The sequence below is a fragment of the Arctopsyche grandis genome, chromosome 6 (genome assembly GCF_051622035.1).
Source record: "Arctopsyche grandis isolate Sample6627 chromosome 6, ASM5162203v2, whole genome shotgun sequence".
Classification (NCBI taxonomy): Eukaryota; Metazoa; Arthropoda; class Insecta; order Trichoptera; family Hydropsychidae; genus Arctopsyche; species Arctopsyche grandis.
The window spans coordinates 3,553,130-3,570,231 of record NC_135360.1 but is presented as its reverse complement, the minus strand read 5'-3'; the positions used below and the strand labels follow the sequence as shown (position 1 = coordinate 3,570,231).

At 37.7% G+C, this 17,102-nt stretch overlaps 2 protein-coding genes across 3 annotated transcripts; both read left to right on the top strand.

Moving 5' to 3' along the window:
* The first annotated feature begins 967 nt into the window (after nt 1-967).
* On the top strand, nt 968-13,759 carry LOC143913560 (kelch-like protein 36). Of its 2 annotated transcripts, none has more exons than XM_077433432.1 (7): nt 968-2,031; nt 12,220-12,359; nt 12,429-12,590; nt 12,666-12,841; nt 12,924-13,146; nt 13,238-13,418; nt 13,493-13,759. In XM_077433432.1, the coding sequence occupies exons 2-7, from the start codon at nt 12,324-12,326 to the stop codon at nt 13,630-13,632; spliced, it is 918 nt and encodes a 305-aa protein (XP_077289558.1). In that variant the 5' UTR covers nt 968-2,031; nt 12,220-12,323; the 3' UTR covers nt 13,633-13,759. The 2 variants fall into 2 exon arrangements, with proteins under 2 accessions (XP_077289558.1, XP_077289557.1); XM_077433431.1 differs by lacking the exon at nt 968-2,031 and adding an exon at nt 11,127-11,199.
* Nucleotides 7,148-11,199, top strand: LOC143913830 (uncharacterized). Its single transcript, XM_077433845.1, has 5 exons — nt 7,148-7,234; nt 7,347-7,423; nt 8,052-8,171; nt 10,981-11,013; nt 11,101-11,199. The coding sequence occupies exons 1-5, from the start codon at nt 7,148-7,150 to the stop codon at nt 11,147-11,149; spliced, it is 366 nt and encodes a 121-aa protein (XP_077289971.1). The 3' UTR covers nt 11,150-11,199.
* Nucleotides 13,760-17,102: the final 3,343 nt, after the last annotated feature.

Sequence of the window (17,102 nt, the reverse complement as noted above, 5' to 3'; positions counted from 1 at the left end):
GTTCCACTGATTTCAATGCTATTTTCATAGTATAGTGGATGTGGTGGAGGTAGTTCAACAGCATGCTGCATTTTTATATGAAAGAGGTGGAAAAGTGACTAGTATGATCAAGGTAATGAATATTATGACAATGAACATTTTATAAAGCTACATATGTACATAATAAATTTAAAATTCTTTTCTTACAGAAAATATACATTCAATGTTAGACTTATGGGGGATGAACGAATGAGACGACTGGCATGTTAATGCACGTGTTTATTATATGACAGCTAAAGGCAGAGTGAGTAGCGGCTCTCCGAACCCAACCGAGTTGGTCCCCACTCGCAGGAAGGCAACCAAACTCGACCATGTCGTATAAGCGAGCCGCCACAGACTACTCAATGTATAGGGAGAATAGGAGGTGCCAAAATTAAATTTATAGAAAATCCCTTTACTGTAATAATCACGACTCCGCTAATGAAGAGAGACCAAACCATAATAACATTATATTTATTGACTCAGCGTCATCCTGTGATTTGCAACAACACACTTCAACTTTTGTTCTGACAGAAAGTATAGCCAGCGCTGTTCCATTAGCAGTTATCACTACTAAAGTCAAACAACTTTTGAGAATTTTTCAGCATTTGCTCTTTTGAAAGATTTCTGGGGAACATAAATCCAAAATATATAACGACTGCCGATTCTCATGCCGAACGCTTAGCTCTCACTAATGTTGTTAAGGATTTGGAGATGGATCTATGATTGGAGTTTTAATAGTGGATAGACAGATTATATAGATTATTTAAAAATATAATTATTTCCAGTTCATCCCATCTCATGAAGCTGAAATAAACTTTATTATATTTAATAGTTCAGAGGTATGCAGAAAATACTTAGAATGGTTTAAACTTTTGTTTTCCATAAAAATATTGTTTATTTTGTGGCGACCCCATAGAAGAGGGTGGCAACACCGGTCGCCATGGTTACGGTAGTCGAGCTGTCATTCGACCATTCGGCCCTAACTCGTGGGGGAGGAACTACCCTGTTCCCCCGAGACCCACAGTGGTGACCCCGACGTGATAGACAGCGCGCACCCCCATCCCCCCCTATTATTCCCGACAATTGTGGAAACACGATGTCCGACGGCGAAGCAGGCGGGGAGAACAATGTGCAGAACAACATGGAGGAAAACGCGGAGAACAGCGACCGCAACCAAAGCACGGTAAATCTTGACTTTTTGGGGGCGCCCGTGCCCCCCTTTCCCCCCTTTTGGGCCGAGAACCCCCAAATATGGTTCGCACAGATGGAGGCGAGCTTCGAAGCCGCCAGAATCACTAGCGAAAACACGCGATACTGCAGAACAATCGCGTGTTTGCCTCGCGAGGTGATGACGGAGATTTGGGACATCCACGTGGCCCCCCCGAAACTCAAGCGATATACCTTCCTGAAGAAGGAAATTTTGGAGAGGTTAGGAGTCGGCCAACGACAGAGACATCGCAGACTCCTCGAACGCGAGGAAATTGGCGACAGGAAGCCATCACAGTTCCTGAGAGACCTCCGGATATTGGCGGCCCAGGAAATGTCGGAGGATCTGCTGAGAACCACGTGGGAGAGCAGGCTGCCAGAGGGACTAAGCTTGCAACTGGCAATGAGCGACGAAACCGATTTGGATAAGCTGGCCAGGAAGGCAGACAGGTGGTACGACAGCAGCCCCCACGTGGCAGCGATGACAGACCGCAGAGAGAAGAGGCGGCAAACCGATGATGAGTATGTGACACGGGGAGAGTTCCAAACATTAAATCAAAAGGTAGATGACCTGACTACGATGATGGGACGGCTACTACAAACGAACGAGACGAATCGGAAAGAATCAAGGCCATCACACTCCCCAGCGAGGAGCCGACGCTGACAACCACGACAACAGAGTCCCCGAGGCCGCAGGAACACGCCACCGCGCAGGTTTAACCAGGCGGAAAACTTCCAGGGCAGGCGCTAATGGCGGAAAGCAGCCCCAGCCCCACTTCTTGCCGCCTATACGTAACAGACAAGGTCAGTAAACTACGGTTCCTAGTCGACACCGGTTCTGACCTGTGTGTCCTTCCGAAGTCAATATTGCCGGGTCGCAAAATAGCGACATCATACCTTCTATTCGCCGCGAACGGATCTACGATAAAAACGTACGGTTGGAAGGAGGTAGACGTCGATTTGGGACTACGTCGGGTATACAAATGGAGATTTGTAATCGCCGACGTATCAAGGCCTATTATTGGCGCTGATTTCATCAAACATTTTTGTCTTTTGATTGATTTGAAAAATGCGAAACTGATGGATAGTCTCACAACTGTTTCAGTGAGGGGCCGAGCAATAGGAACAGCAAAAGTAGAGCAGGTGAAAGCAATTTGTGGCACATCAACATTTCACCATCTACTAACAGAGTTTCCAGAGATAACGCGGCCGACAGGAAATAAAAACAGAACAATGAAACATCATACTGTGCATTATATCAGAACCACTGAAGGACCACCAGCGAGTTGCAAGCCGCGCCGCCTCGCACCGGAGAAGTTGCAGATCGCAAAAGAGACTTTCAAGACCATGTTGAACGAAGGAATCGCTCGACCATCAGACAGTAGTTGGTCATCAGCATTACACCTAGTACCTAAGCACGACGGAGAATGGAGACCATGCGGGGACTACAGAGCGTTGAATGCCCGCACTATACCAGATAGGTATCCAGTACCGCATATAGAAGATTTCGCCAGTACCTTATATGGCAAGAAGTTATTTTCTACAATTGATCTCGTGCGCGCATACCACCAAATCCCTGTACACAATGAAGACATAAAAAAAAAAACAATTTCTACCCCGTTTGGGTTATTTGAATTCCCGTTTATGTCCTTCGGACTCAGAAACGCGGCACAGACCTTCCAGCGGTTTATGGACGAAGTCCTAAGGGGATTGGATTTCTGCTACGTATATATTGACGACGTGCTGGTAGCGTCAGAAAACAAAGAAGAACATATTAACCACTTACGAAAACTTTTTTCACGGTTTCAAGAATATGGCGTTTTAGTCAACACAGCAAAGTGCGTTTTCGGAGCAAAAACTGTAAGATTTCTAGGATACAAGGTGTCAGAAAATGGAACCAAACCCCAAGCAGAAAAAGTAGCTGCGGTGAAAAGATTTCCCCGACCAGCTACAATCGAACAATTAAGGCAGTTTTTGGGGATGATAAACTTCTATCGGCGTTTTGTTCCGGGTGCTGCAAAATTGCAGGCGCCCCTCAACGAGTTGCTAAAAGGATCTAAAAAGAAAGACAAGGCAAAGATTGCATGGACCAACGCGTTGGAAGAAGCATTCGGAAAGTGCAAGGATAGCTTATCAGACGCAGCCCTCCTCAGCCACCCAAAACCAGGGGCAGACTTGGCATTGGTGACGGACGCATCAGATGTAGCACTCGGAGCAGTCCTACAGCAGAAGATGCCCGAAGGGTGGGAGCCGTTGGCATTCTTCACAAGGAAATTGTCAGGAACAGAAAGGAGATACAGCACTTACGACCGGGAGTTGTTGGCAATATACAGTGCAGTCCGGCATTTCCGCCATATGGTAGAAGGAAAATTTTTTACTATTTTCACTGACCACAAGCCTATTATATACATGTTCCAACAGAAGCCAGAGAAATGTTCGCCAAGACAGTTTAGGCACATAGACTTTGTAGGCCAGTTCACAACAGATGTTCGACATGTATCGGGAGAAGAAAACGTGGTAGCGGATGCACTGTCAAGAATAGAAGCAATTTCCGGGATGGATTTTCAAGCAATAGCACGAGCGCAGGAGGATGACACAGAACTGTCACAACTGCTACGAGATCCCGACAAGCAGTTTGCCAAGATACCTATTCCAGGCGAAGAGACGACCATCTATTGTGATGTATCTTCAGAAACGCAACGGCCGTACTTGCCAGCGAAATTTAGGAAACAGGCGTTCGAACTAATCCATCAATTGGCGCACCCAGGGGTAAAAGCATCAGCTAAATTAGTGACCCAACGATATTTCTGGACGGGTATGAAGAAAGAATGCAGAAGATGGGCCCAAGAGTGCATATTTTGCCAGAAATCGAAAATAAAAAGGCACGTCATTGCACCTGTGGGAGAGTTCCAGCCACCGGAAAATCGATTTGACCACATTCACTTAGACATAGTTGGTCCCTTACCACAGTCCGCCGGTTACAAGTATTTATTGACATGCGTTGACAGGTTTACTCGCTGGCCAGAAGCTATCCCTATGGAAGATATCACGGCAGAAACGGTTGCAAAAAAATTCGTCAGTGGTTGGATTGCAAGATTCGGATGCCCCCTACGAATAACTACCGATCAAGGACGACAATTCGAGAGCACTCTATTCAAGGAACTGAATAGGTTGACGGGATCGACACACATAAGGACAACCGCATACCACCCTGCAGCAAATGGGATGGTAGAGAGGTTCCACAGGCAGCTTAAAGCCGCGATCATGTGCCACCAAGACGAAGGGTGGACGGAAGCCCTACCAACAGTGTTACTGGGAATCCGATCGGCATGGAAGGAAGACCTTAATGCCACGTCAGCAGAACTGGTATATGGTCAACCGCTACGGCTACCGGGAGAGTTTCTGGCTCCACAACGAAACGGAGGACCCAACACAGCGGAACTAGCAGAGAGATTGCGGTCCCAAATGGCGAGGTTGAGACCCAGTCCACCGCGGCGCCATGGAACAAGATCAACCTTTATCTTCAAAGACCTGCACACCAGTGATCAGGTGTTCCTGAGACACGATGCTGCCAAGGGTCCGTTACAGCCTCCATACGATGGTCCATACAGGGTGTTGAAGAGGGGACCGAAGTTCTTCACACTGAGAATTAAGGATTCCAATGTCACCGTATCGGTAGACCGCATAAAGCCGGCATACATGGAAAGCAGCGGAGAGCCCCCAGAGAGAGCAGAGAGAGCCCCCCAAGAAAATGCAGAACCACAGCAAGAAACTGGCCGATAAGCAACCACACGGACTGGCAGGAGAGTCCGGTGGCCAGCCCATCTGGACAGCTACATCCCGTAGTTGTCGCGACGGCTACGCAATGTCGCTGGGGAGGGAGTGATGTGGCGACCCCATAGAAGAGGGTGGCAACACCGGTCGCCATGGTTACGGTAGTCGAGCTGTCATTCGACCATTCGGCCCTAACTCGTGGGGGAGGAACTACCCTGTTCCCCCGAGACCCACAATTTATAGTTCCAAACTGACTAAAATATCACGATTAGATTATAACCTTGTTTTCACATTGTTCTACTAGAACTTAAAATTGATACATACATTTTTTTGTATGTATGTATCTTCATATTTTTTAAATTATGTATATATGTTTGTACCTTTTCTAAATAATTAATGTTTTACATATATTCTTTGTTTATAATGTTTAACCTTTATTACTTATTTATATCGTTAAAATGCAATTTTTCTTAAGATGTGAAATTCTCTGTTATTCTCATAATTACATATATGACTTAAATATTAATCAGCTAATCACTCACCATATAAAGTTAATCTCTTTTAATTAAAATAATTTAATAGTTCTAATCATTCTCTTTTACCTATTCTCTTGCGAAAAGTCCATTATCGATATTGTGTCTTAAAACTCATGAAAAGAATTCACCGAAGAACGGAGACATCTGATTTTTTTTTATTTGGTGATTCTTCAATGGTTCAATGTTGAAATCACTTATTTCATGTGTCTTTTTTGTGTTTTACATTAATGAATATATATTTTTTGTTACGATTGTTTTAAATGTTATTAAAATTATATTTTAATGCTTTTATATGAATAAATGCTATTCTGTTGCTTGAGTGGCCCGTATTTAAACCCAATTACCTGACTCTTATTTCAATTTAAAACCGAAAAATAAAGGTGGACGAGGAATGGTCAAGCATCAAAAAAAAAAAGCCAATGTTTGGGAATTCCGAGTCATATTATATTTACACGATCAATCATAAATTGGGATTTATTTCAGTGAATTAAGATTTCGAAACATACTTAAGTAATTATAACTCTATAAAATTGCATTATGATACAGTTATTTTCTTCAGTTAGAAAAAGCAGAATATACTACGATGACAATTCATATGTGTGTAGCGGCTGGCAAGCTTTTCTGAAATAAAATTATTTTGTGGAGCGAATAGCTTGTTACAGGGACGAGGAAGAGATGATAAAAATTATAAGCATTATTCTCAAATGCTTATATTATATTTTCCAAATAGCAGTTTTGTGTTTTAGGTAGACAAGTTTTGAAAGGAGTATCTATACAATCAGAATGACATTTGACAGTTTAGATTTGAATAGGATGTGTGATTGTAGAGTGTTGAAACAATAAAGGTTTTATTTGTTTATTTAAGATATAGCCAAGCTTAATAACTAATTATATTCAATCACACAAATAATAATGTATTAATATATACACATACATTCACATATGTACATAAATACATACATACTGTTTGAGGTGTTACCTTACAGCTACCATAAGTTTATCAATATTACAAGTATATTTGTAATTTCATCTGGCAGCTTATTATAAATAACAACACTTCCATACAAACACGTTTTTCCTACTGTTATTTAATTTTAAATTCTGTGATTTATTGCTACCTCTAATGCTATATTTATGTAAATGTAACCCTCTGTGGTGACCGCCGGGGTTCTGGCAGTACCAATGCGATGCACGGTCAGTCACCGTTTTGCGGGAAGCATTCTCTTCGTCAGAATAAACAACACCGTCACTGTTGCACTCGCCTTCCCCCATACCTCTAGTAAAATATCTATCGAAATACCTAGGTAACATTTTTTTATCTAACTTATAAATAAAAACCGACATATATATTTTCAGAGTATCATCAAATTTATAAAATACGTTAACACGGATCTTATACTAATATACCTATTTATGTGCATCTAAGATACTCTTCGGCCTACAGAAAAGATCCACAACACAAAAATGTAGTCGGACAATTGCATTATATATGATAACTGCCTCCACCACATCCACTATACTATGAAAATAGCATTGAAATCACTTGGAAACGATCCACCTTGAATTTGTTACACCAGCATACAATGAAATCCATCCCGGCAAAAAGCTCTATGGATAAACCGTCATCTGATGTGGAACCCACGGGGTTATGTTTGTATTATTTAGAAAAGTTGGACATGATAGAGGAGTTAGATGGTGTACAGCATATTTCCATAAGTAATACGAGAATTGTTACTCATGTGCAGTATATGCGTTTCCGCTACTCGCCACAGATGTTCTAGTGGCGCTGTCGGCTACTTTTGCCGCTAGGTTGCCGCCCGCCTTGTCATCTGTCATCTGTCACTGTCACATTGTAGGGGAGGTTGGAGATATGAAACGTTGATATTGTATTTTTGTGTTGCATATTTGTCCCTTTGTCAAACAACCTCAACGTGCAAATATAGCCTTGCATTTATATGCAGTGGTGTAGGATGTGGAGTGGGTGGTGGTTATTTTATAGTATTCAACCGTTTGGCGTTTGTTTTGGTGCGAGAACTGTCCCTATGTTTATTTTGCGATTTAGCTATTAGCATGAACTGTCGGCTTCAATCAATGCTCTCACGATGTTAACATCTATGCTCGCTCTATTCCACACTATGTTTATAGAAAAACTTTATAACAATTCACAATATTATACATTCTTTGAATTGTTTCGTGTATATATATTATATACTCGTTGTTTGTATACTATGAAAATCTACAGGTTTCAATAAATTTAACAATTCACAATATTATACATTCTTTGAATTGTTTCGTGTATATATATTATATACTCGTTGTTTGTATACTATGAAAATCTACAGGTTTCAATAAATTTAGAGCTATCAAATTTGGTATACTGTCTCATAGCATAGGTATTATAACTAAGACTACAAAATTTTCTAAAAAAGATCCATTTTTTGAACTGTTTTATTTACCTAATTGATTTTTATCAATAATTAATATTAAAAAAATCAATAATACAAATGTTTATAGGTCTTCGTGGTGCTGTCGCCTTTGCACTCGTTCTTCTGATCGATCCAAGGATCGTTCGTTTGCAGCCGATGTTTGTAACGACCACCATAGCTGTAATTTACTTTACTGTATTCGTCCAAGGTATTACAATTAAGCCGTTAGTTAGTTAATGTGATGGATTTTTCGAATGCCACATGTTCTGTTACAGAGATTTTAGTGACTTTTGGGCGAGCACTTTGGGGGCAATAATCACCGAACCAAATTGAAATTAGTTGAAACATTTACAGTACGCAACAAATTCTCTGAATTAAGAATATTAATTCTATATATTTATTTATTTATTTTAAACAGACGATTGTGGCATAACAGGAATTCCTAAAGCGCCACAATGGTCAAAAAATATAACACAAAAAAGAAAAAAAAACAAAATAACAATTAAACATAAACATAAATACATCCATACATAAACATAAAAAATAGCATTTAATAATAACAGATAAAGTAAAAATATCAAATAAAATATAGCATAAGGAATGCCTTGCACCTACAGCCAGTTTCAATAAATATGTAAGAAACAACTACAAATACAAAACATCCCTATAAGGCCCAAATGGAAGAGAGTTAATCAAAATTTCACTCATAAATCACAATCAATCATGAAAAAAATGATGAGCGCAGACTACCAGATAAATGGGTTAGAGTAATTTCCGACAATTTACGCTCACTAAGGTGGAAAATATCACATTCAGTCTCGGCAGCAACGATTTCATTAAGAAGTCGGATATATAATTCTTTGTATTGTAATTTGTAATTTGTTTCGGAACAATATAAAAGTACTACTACTAAAGTCATTTGAAATGAAAATATGTACGTATATCTACTGCTCGTGGTTGTAAAATATAAAACGGTGACTTACAAAAAATAATATTCATTTGGGTATTCAACATATAGGCTACGTCCACACTACCGATATCTACACCCGATATTTAGACATTTTTCCATATCCAGTTCCCATATTGCAACCTGTGGTTGCTCTTTAGGAACTGGTTCGTCACTTGCATTGCTTAAAGGAAGCGTTAAAAATATTCTTAAAATTGTTTTAACATTTGGAAATGTTGAAACAATTAATAATTTGTTTTTAAACATCCTATTAATAATTTATAATTGTCGATATGATTCGAAATATTTTCGCTTTTGATATGTGCCAATATCATTGTTATATTTTGAAATTATTCTTTCAACACATTGGTTATTAATTTTCAACACATTTGACTTATTTCAAAATTAAAAAATAATTGAAAATCTTTAAGCAAACTATCATAAATTGAGCTCCTTCTTTACACTTCTGAAATTAATGCATCGCAGATAATATTATGAATATTTATTATAAAGTTTTCTTTTCGAATAAAATTAACTTCATCGCATATCTCTCCAAATTGCAATTTTCATTTTTTACGTCTAGTGTCTTAATGTTTATGATTTTCATTTAGAATGTTAGCATCTTTTTCAATTTTACCGAATTAATTTCTCGTGTTTTGAACAAATTCTGAAAGGGATTTTATCAATCTTGTTCCCAACAACGAATTGTGCTGCATATTTTGTAATGATTTATTTGTAGCATTGATGCGCTGTAACAATTTATCCTACAAAGTATTATAGTTAGTAATGCAGTCTCATATTCATCGAAATAAACTGCCAATTTTTTTGCCTCCAGTTTTCCCATAGGTTTTTCAAATACGGACGTACTGATTTTAATAATAGCTTCTTTAATATTTTGATTAAAAAAAAAACAGTCTCTGCTCTAGACGTCCATCGCGTACTATTTATTCTTTTTAAATATTGGTTATTCAAAATATTACTTAAAAAAATATTCCATCGTCGAGTCGATGATGAAAAAAAAACAAACAAAGATAAACAACAGATCGCCAATATCTCCGTTGTTTTTTTTTTCTAAGTTTGTATCCATACGCCCATTAATTGGTAACCGTTTTTGGAAAGTTAACATCGATTTGAAATGAGCTGGCGAAGATTCGTGTTCTTTTAATCTATGTGTTATGTTTTTCCAATCGTTAAATCCTGTTAACAATTTAGTTTTAGCTTGTGAAAATAGTTTACATACATAACAATAAATGGATTTGCTTTTTTCTGATAATATCAACCTTTTTTAATAATATCAAAGTTTTTTATTATCATTTGCTTTTACACAATTAAATTTGATTCATAGATATTTCTATACTACATATGTTCGGTTTCTCTATGTATACTCTACTTTTATTTTTTTTACGTATGGCACGGTTTACTTATTAAAAAAAATAATATTTTTTTCATATATATGCTCTGGCCACAATGCTAAATCCATACGATAATCATTGGGAGCCACTACAGTATCATTTTTCCTCATTTTCTTTTTCAGAAAACTGTTCTTCAGTACTTTCAGGGGTCTGTACTTCAGACGTTGTAGGATGCTGCTTATTATTTTTTCCAAAGGGATCTTCATCAGTTCTTCTACATGGCTGCGTTTCGATCCTTTCCATTGGATGGTCTTCGTTCCTTTCAGAGAGCTGCTCATCAGTTCTTCTACAGGGCTGTTTTTCGGCCCTTTCAAGAGGTTGATATTCATTCCTTTCAGGGAGCTGCTCTTCAGTTCTTTCAGAAGACTGTTCTTCAAGTTGTTCCGATATTCTGCCATTTTTAATGTAATTCATTAGCGAATTATTTTGTGATTTATCTAGAAATTTATCTAGAAAGGCCAAATAATCGACGACGGTGAGCGCAATTATCGCAAAGCTTTGTACTTTACATAAAAAAATGAAAAGAGAAATGCATAGGAATTTCCGAATTATAATTTTTCTCAGAACGATTTGGAGGCCCCTTAAATTTAGAGGCCACAGATATGCGCCAATTTTGCTGTTCGATAGTCCACCGCTGATTACAACCACTTTTCTTTCAGGTCCAATGGAGAGGCTGCGTCCTCAATAACTGAGTAAGTCACACCGATTAACATACACATGTATATTATTCCCATAATATTATCAATTCTCGGATATGCGAATAATCGCTGTAATTTCAGTTTCAGCTCGGATAGCTGGATAAATGGATTTCATCGTATGCTGATCTAACAAATTCAAATTGGATTGTTTCCAAGTCGAAAAACGTTTTATCTTTGCAGGTTTTCTTTCCTGTTCCTTTCATTTAAATATACAATAACTACCAGATATGTATGTTAGCGTCAGTTTTACGTTTTTGAAAGGGCTATCATAACTTTTATCTATCATGACTTTTACGATTCATCTCAATCCGTTGAGCGGCTTATGAGACAATTGAATCCAAAAACTTAAGAAAAGACCTAAAATTTAATACACATTATTTAAAATATCCAGTTCGAATTTTCGTGTTTATAAACGAAAATAAAACGAGTTAGAATTGGAGCAATGCATTTAGTATATAATATAATATTATTGTTAAGAGTTAAAACCAGTGTCAACAATCCTTCTTCTATTTTCAGTAGTCGGTTGTTTTTTTGTGCGGTTTTTCCGCTATCATTGAAATTATCTTGAAGAAAAAAAATTTTTCGGTTATTATTCAATTCTTATTAATTGCTTACTTTAGATTTCATTCCTCTTGAGTGCAAAATATGCATGGCGGATTTGAGTAGTTTGTCGAATTCTATTATCGATGATCTTAATTTTAATTTAAAAATGTGTTTTATCTGTGAGAAGACGATTATTTTAATATCGGATGAGTGTTTATTTCCATGCGGTTTTTCATTATTATTGTAAAAACATGTTTGTCTGTAGTATAATGCCACATCCGCGTAAGTTCGTTTCAAAAAACTAGAAAAACTGTTTTTATTCCTGCAAAATATGTGAATATCGCATTAACAATTCAATCATTTGAAATTTCAGAAATCGAAATCCAAATACCAATCCAGACACAATATCACTCTTAAATATTTTTGTTTATTTAAAATAAATTAGATCTTCTCAATGATTATGAATAAATAAATAAATAAATTAACTAAACGTTTGTTTATTTTAACCTTATTTTAATTACCTTAAAAATAAAATCGTTGACTTCCACGTATTTTGATTTGCTTAAATATTTATTTTTATTCAATTTTTAATCTCATTTTTTTATTTAATTGGTATGTTTGTGTATGAAATTCTTATCAATGCACTATGAATTCCAGTTCTGTTTCAGTTGCACAAAACTTCCGAAGAAAGCGTATTTAATGCTGTGAAATTGTGGGTAAATCATGATGATGCGAACCGTACAAGTGAGTTGGCACAGCTGATGAGATTCGTGAGGTTATCCTTGCTGCCGTTGGAGGTATTTGAAATTAAATGAATGTAACAGTTTAGTGATAAAAATCATTCGAATAATGTGTTATATTTTCAGTTTATCGTCAACGAAGTAATGACGTTTTGTCTTTCGTGTGCAGAGTGTATGACCACTATTAGACAAGAAATTATAAACAAGAATGATAAATCACTCGTCCCAAGAGAGACCCCTCGTAGAATAATACAAAAAATGGCACTGGTTGGGGGATGGAGAATTAATGTGAGTTTTGTATAACAAATGTAATATTTTGATTGGATTGTAAATTAATTATTTTATTGCATAACGTGTTTTCAGGAAGCAAACACCATCGATATATTTGACGGATTAAAGAACAGTTGGACTGTATCCAAAAATATTGGCATTAATAAAACATGGTTTGCGTCTGTCCTCGTGGGATATTGGATCGTTATCATCGGCGGATTAAAATCACAAGCTTTATTGACTTCAGTAACGTTTTCCGGTGTTGCGAAGTACCTGCTTAGAGAAATCGGAATATAACCAATTTATTTGTTTTATTGTTTTATTAAGTTGACGATTATTAATTTCGATTAGGTGGAGCAGCAACACTGGGGATTGGGAGACGGACGTCGCTCCATTGTTGGTGGCAGTTACTTGGCATAGTGCTTCTGTCATCGCCGATAAAATATACATAACAGGCGGGGAAACAAGTGAAAACGGAAAAACCATATCCTCGAATAAAGTGCAGATGTATTCAGTGGAGACCAATTCTTGGACTTACCGCGCTCAGATGATACAGGGAAGATATAATCATTCGGTGAATATAAATTAATTTTATTCACAACTATCGCAAATAATAGAAAACTCTCCAAAATAAAATTAACTAAATTTTGATTTCACCACTTTAGAGCGTCGCATTCAAAGGGAAACTTTACGTCGCTGGTGGATATGATTGGGAAACTTCTTCTCGTTTAGACAGTGTGGAGCATTACCATCCGAATGCAAATGTGTGGACTGCATTCACCAAACTAACGCAAGCTGCATCCGGAATCAGTCTCGGCTGTTTCCAAAATAAACTGTTTAGCATGGGTGAGTTTATTTTACAACTTAAGTTGAATTTATGGGTCTTAAATGTAGAATTAATTTATTGTTTTGATTTTCAGGTGGATTCGATGGAAAAAGTTATTTAAGTGATGTTTGGGAATACGACGAGACGAATAAATCTTGGAAAGCTTCAACTAGTCTAAGCAGAGAGAGAAGATCTGCAGTTGCTTATGTCATTCCATATGATTCGATTATTTGATCGACTGCAGTTTTTTTGTAATATTTGAAAAAAATATAACATGAAATAATCATTAAATGTACTTTTTGAATTTTTAATGTATCCAACTGTTTGAATAAATAGTATACATAATATGCAACAACTTCTCAAAATATATTTTATTTTTCCGTCAATATTTAATGTTTATTTACATGTATAAATAATATTATCTAAATGAACTGACCCGACCCTTTAAATATCTGTGCTCTTCACAATTTCAGGTATAATTCCTCGTATCAACGTGATTCAAATATAATAAAAAAAAATTATAAAATTTAATTAACCAGAAGTGGGATTTTTTCCTTTTAAGGGGGCTACAGACGTTCTGGAATATCAGGCGGTATGTCTTGCGGTAGACCGTGAGATATTTCTTTCGGTATATCTGAAATGGTAGGGGGCTACACACGCTCTGGAATATCAGGCGGTATGTCTTGCGGTAGACCGTGAGATATTTCTTTCGGTATATCTGAAATGGTAGGGGGCTACACACGCTCTGGAATATCAGGCGGTATGTCTTGCGGTAGACCGTGAGATATTTCTTTCGGTATATCTGAAATGGTAGGGGGCTACACACGCTCTGGAATATCAGGCGGTATGTCTTGCGGTAGACCGTGAGATATTTCTTTCGGTATATCTGAAATGGTAGGGGGCTACACACGCTCTGGTACGTCTCTCCGTTATGACGCGATGGAACGACTTTACGTGAATTCTCAGTAGTGATCGTGCGGTGCGAGCAGTGGCATTATAACAATAAAACTTATTATATTTCACAAATTTGATACTTATTATTATTTTTTACTCGCCACATTTTCTAATTCGTTGTCACTGCTCATGTTCATGGTGGAGTGTGTTGCTCGTTGGATGTTTTGATCCACCAAAAAATCGAAGAGATGGAAATTCCACAATTTAGGTTCATAAACGTCTTCTGCTCCCTTTCCAGTACTTTTAGATTCGTTCACTTTTTTCGCTTCCTTTCTGGCGTTGCTTCGTGAATTATTCAGTTTTTTAATCACGACATCTTTATTAGCAGAAGGCTCTATTTATTTTAATTAATTTACTAATTTGTTATACGCTGCATCTCTTTTATCACGATTGTGGTAATCCTTGGCCTTAATTCGCCAAAGGCAAGGAGAATCTCGATAAATATTGATAAATCCTTCCAATACTTCCTTCAACATGATAATTGTCGAAGAAGTCCAAGAACGACACACACAGATCAGCGAAAGCCGGATGACTAATGCCGGTGCCAGACATGAGTTCAAAGAAGTGATCACTTCTTTGAAGACTTTGCTCACACATTTGGTCACATATTGTTGTATCTGCCAGATATGTGTTCAAAGATTTGATCACTCCTTTAATCTCACAGTAATTTAGTAAGCGTGTAATTATTTATTACACGTGCAAATAAATAAACAAAAACAGCCAAAACGAAGATGTGAATGGATGTGTGAAATGTATCGCAACTGGGCTTCGCGCAGTGTGGCAGGCACACAAACATTTGGACTTTTATCCCTTTGATGTGCGCTAAAAAACCGACGCGGAACGGCAAAGCGCACTTACGTGATCAAATATGGGTACGGTGATTACTGGTCACAAATTACTCGTCACAAAGTCACTAAAATCTCTATAACGGAACATCTGGCAGCCGAAAAGTCCATCATACTAACGATAACTATCAAAGTAACGAGAACTTGAGTGCCAAATATTGTGTATTCGCGATTTTCATGGCAAAAATTGTCTTTGTGACCACCCCAATGTGACGAATAGTCCAATTACCTCAAATATGTGACAATAGTATCAAATGCCCGTGCCACACATGTGAACACTTATTTGATCACATCTTTGAACTCATATCTGGCGCCGGCATAATAAATCTTCTCGAACTTAGCGACAACAATGGTAAAAAAAGTGGTATGTAATAAAAAACAAAACACGCACCGAGCAAAACACGGGCTGTGAGAGGGGTATCCACCGTGCGGCTAACGAACCGAGTTTGGTTCGACGTGCGGCGTATTAAATGCGATTCGACCCGACGGTAAATTTTCATACACACGCTACGGTCTGCGTCGACATCGGTCGCCCCAAGACATACCGCCCGATATTCCAGAGCGTCTGTGGCCCCCTTTAGAAATGTCAAATATGTTGTGAACACCCGGTTTTTTTACCACACCCCTGAACGTATCAAACTGAAAATTTATATTTGTATTCTTTATGTACTAACATTGATAAGGTTTTGGTCAGAAAGCAATTTTATTAAATAACTAATACATTAAATCCACCTCATTCGTTGTTTTGTGTGAGAATGGGCGTCTGCAAATAAAAGTACGAGAAATAAAATCATTATTGATTGAACAGATTCAGTAAAACACTAATTTAAAATCTTTCTTAAGCATACCACTTAAAAACCAAAATATACTTGCTTCGAAATAATAAATTTTTTTTTTTTCAAAGCACGTAGCAGCGATTATTTTATTAGTTACCAAGCTACCCAAAAGTAACATAAGAAATAAACGTAGCTTCATAGATCCATAGTATCTCATTAATCATTAAATTCATAATATTTTCTAAATTCACATTATTCCTAAATTTAGGGGGGGCGAGTGTCCCCCCAAATGACGTCCATGAAAAAATTGCACGTGCAGATTAACAGTGGGAATACCATCGTTGACTTTCACTTAAAGTAAATCTTCTTGCAATTGTATTTTCGGTTCCGTTAATTCTACGAAGGGAAGTCATTGTGGGTCTCGGGGGAACTGGGTAGTTCCTCCCCCACGAGTTAGGGCCGAATGGTCGAATGACAGCTCCACTGCCGTAACCATGGCGACCGGTGTTGCCACCCTCTTCTATGGGGTCGCCACATCATAAACAAATTTTTCTAACCTTTCTAACAATTCGCTCCACAGGTCGAACAATTTCTAAGAATTTTACCCAAGGAATACCATTTAACAAAACAAAATATAACCATTTTTTACATAGCTTTATTGCAGGGATTCTATTTCTGGCCTAGTCTATGCTACTCAAAAGTAACATAACATAACAATCATAATCGTTAAATTCTTCCTTTTTTGTAAATTCACACTATTCCAAAACTAAGGGATGGCAATTGCCATCCCATGCCCCCCCCCCCCCCCAAATGACGTCTCTGCTCGGGAGTGAGGAATAAGCGGAGATGTGTGCTCTCCAGCGGCCGAAAACGAACAGTCAGAGTGAGCTGGACGCTTCGCTGCCACCAGTAAAAAAAACAATAACAAAGGGCCAACTTTGGTGGGTCGTAAGGCCACAAAAGCCGACCATGAGAGTATTAGTCGGAACAATTCTGTACAATAGGAATTTTGAATGAGATATTTTATATATATACTGAAACTCAATTATATAGACGGAAAATTTAAAACAAAGAGCAAAAATTAAAGCACAAGTTATTAAAAAGTTATATTTTTTCTTTTTGTTCGAAA

Coding starts and splice junctions, on each gene's coding strand:
- LOC143913830 (XM_077433845.1), top strand. CDS start 7,148: ATGGATAAACCGTCATCTGATGTGGAACCCACGGGGTTATGTTTGTAT. Junction 7,235..7,346: donor TGATAGAGGAGTTAGATGGT/GTACAGCATATT, acceptor TTTTGCCGCTAG/GTTGCCGCCCGCCTTGTCAT. Junction 7,424..8,051: donor AGATATGAAACGTTGATATT/GTATTTTTGTGT, acceptor AAATGTTTATAG/GTCTTCGTGGTGCTGTCGCC.
- LOC143913560 (XM_077433432.1), top strand. CDS start 12,324: ATGAGATTCGTGAGGTTATCCTTGCTGCCGTTGGAG. Junction 12,360..12,428: donor TATCCTTGCTGCCGTTGGAG/GTATTTGAAATT, acceptor TTATATTTTCAG/TTTATCGTCAACGAAGTAAT. Junction 13,419..13,492: donor AAATAAACTGTTTAGCATGG/GTGAGTTTATTT, acceptor TTTGATTTTCAG/GTGGATTCGATGGAAAAAGT.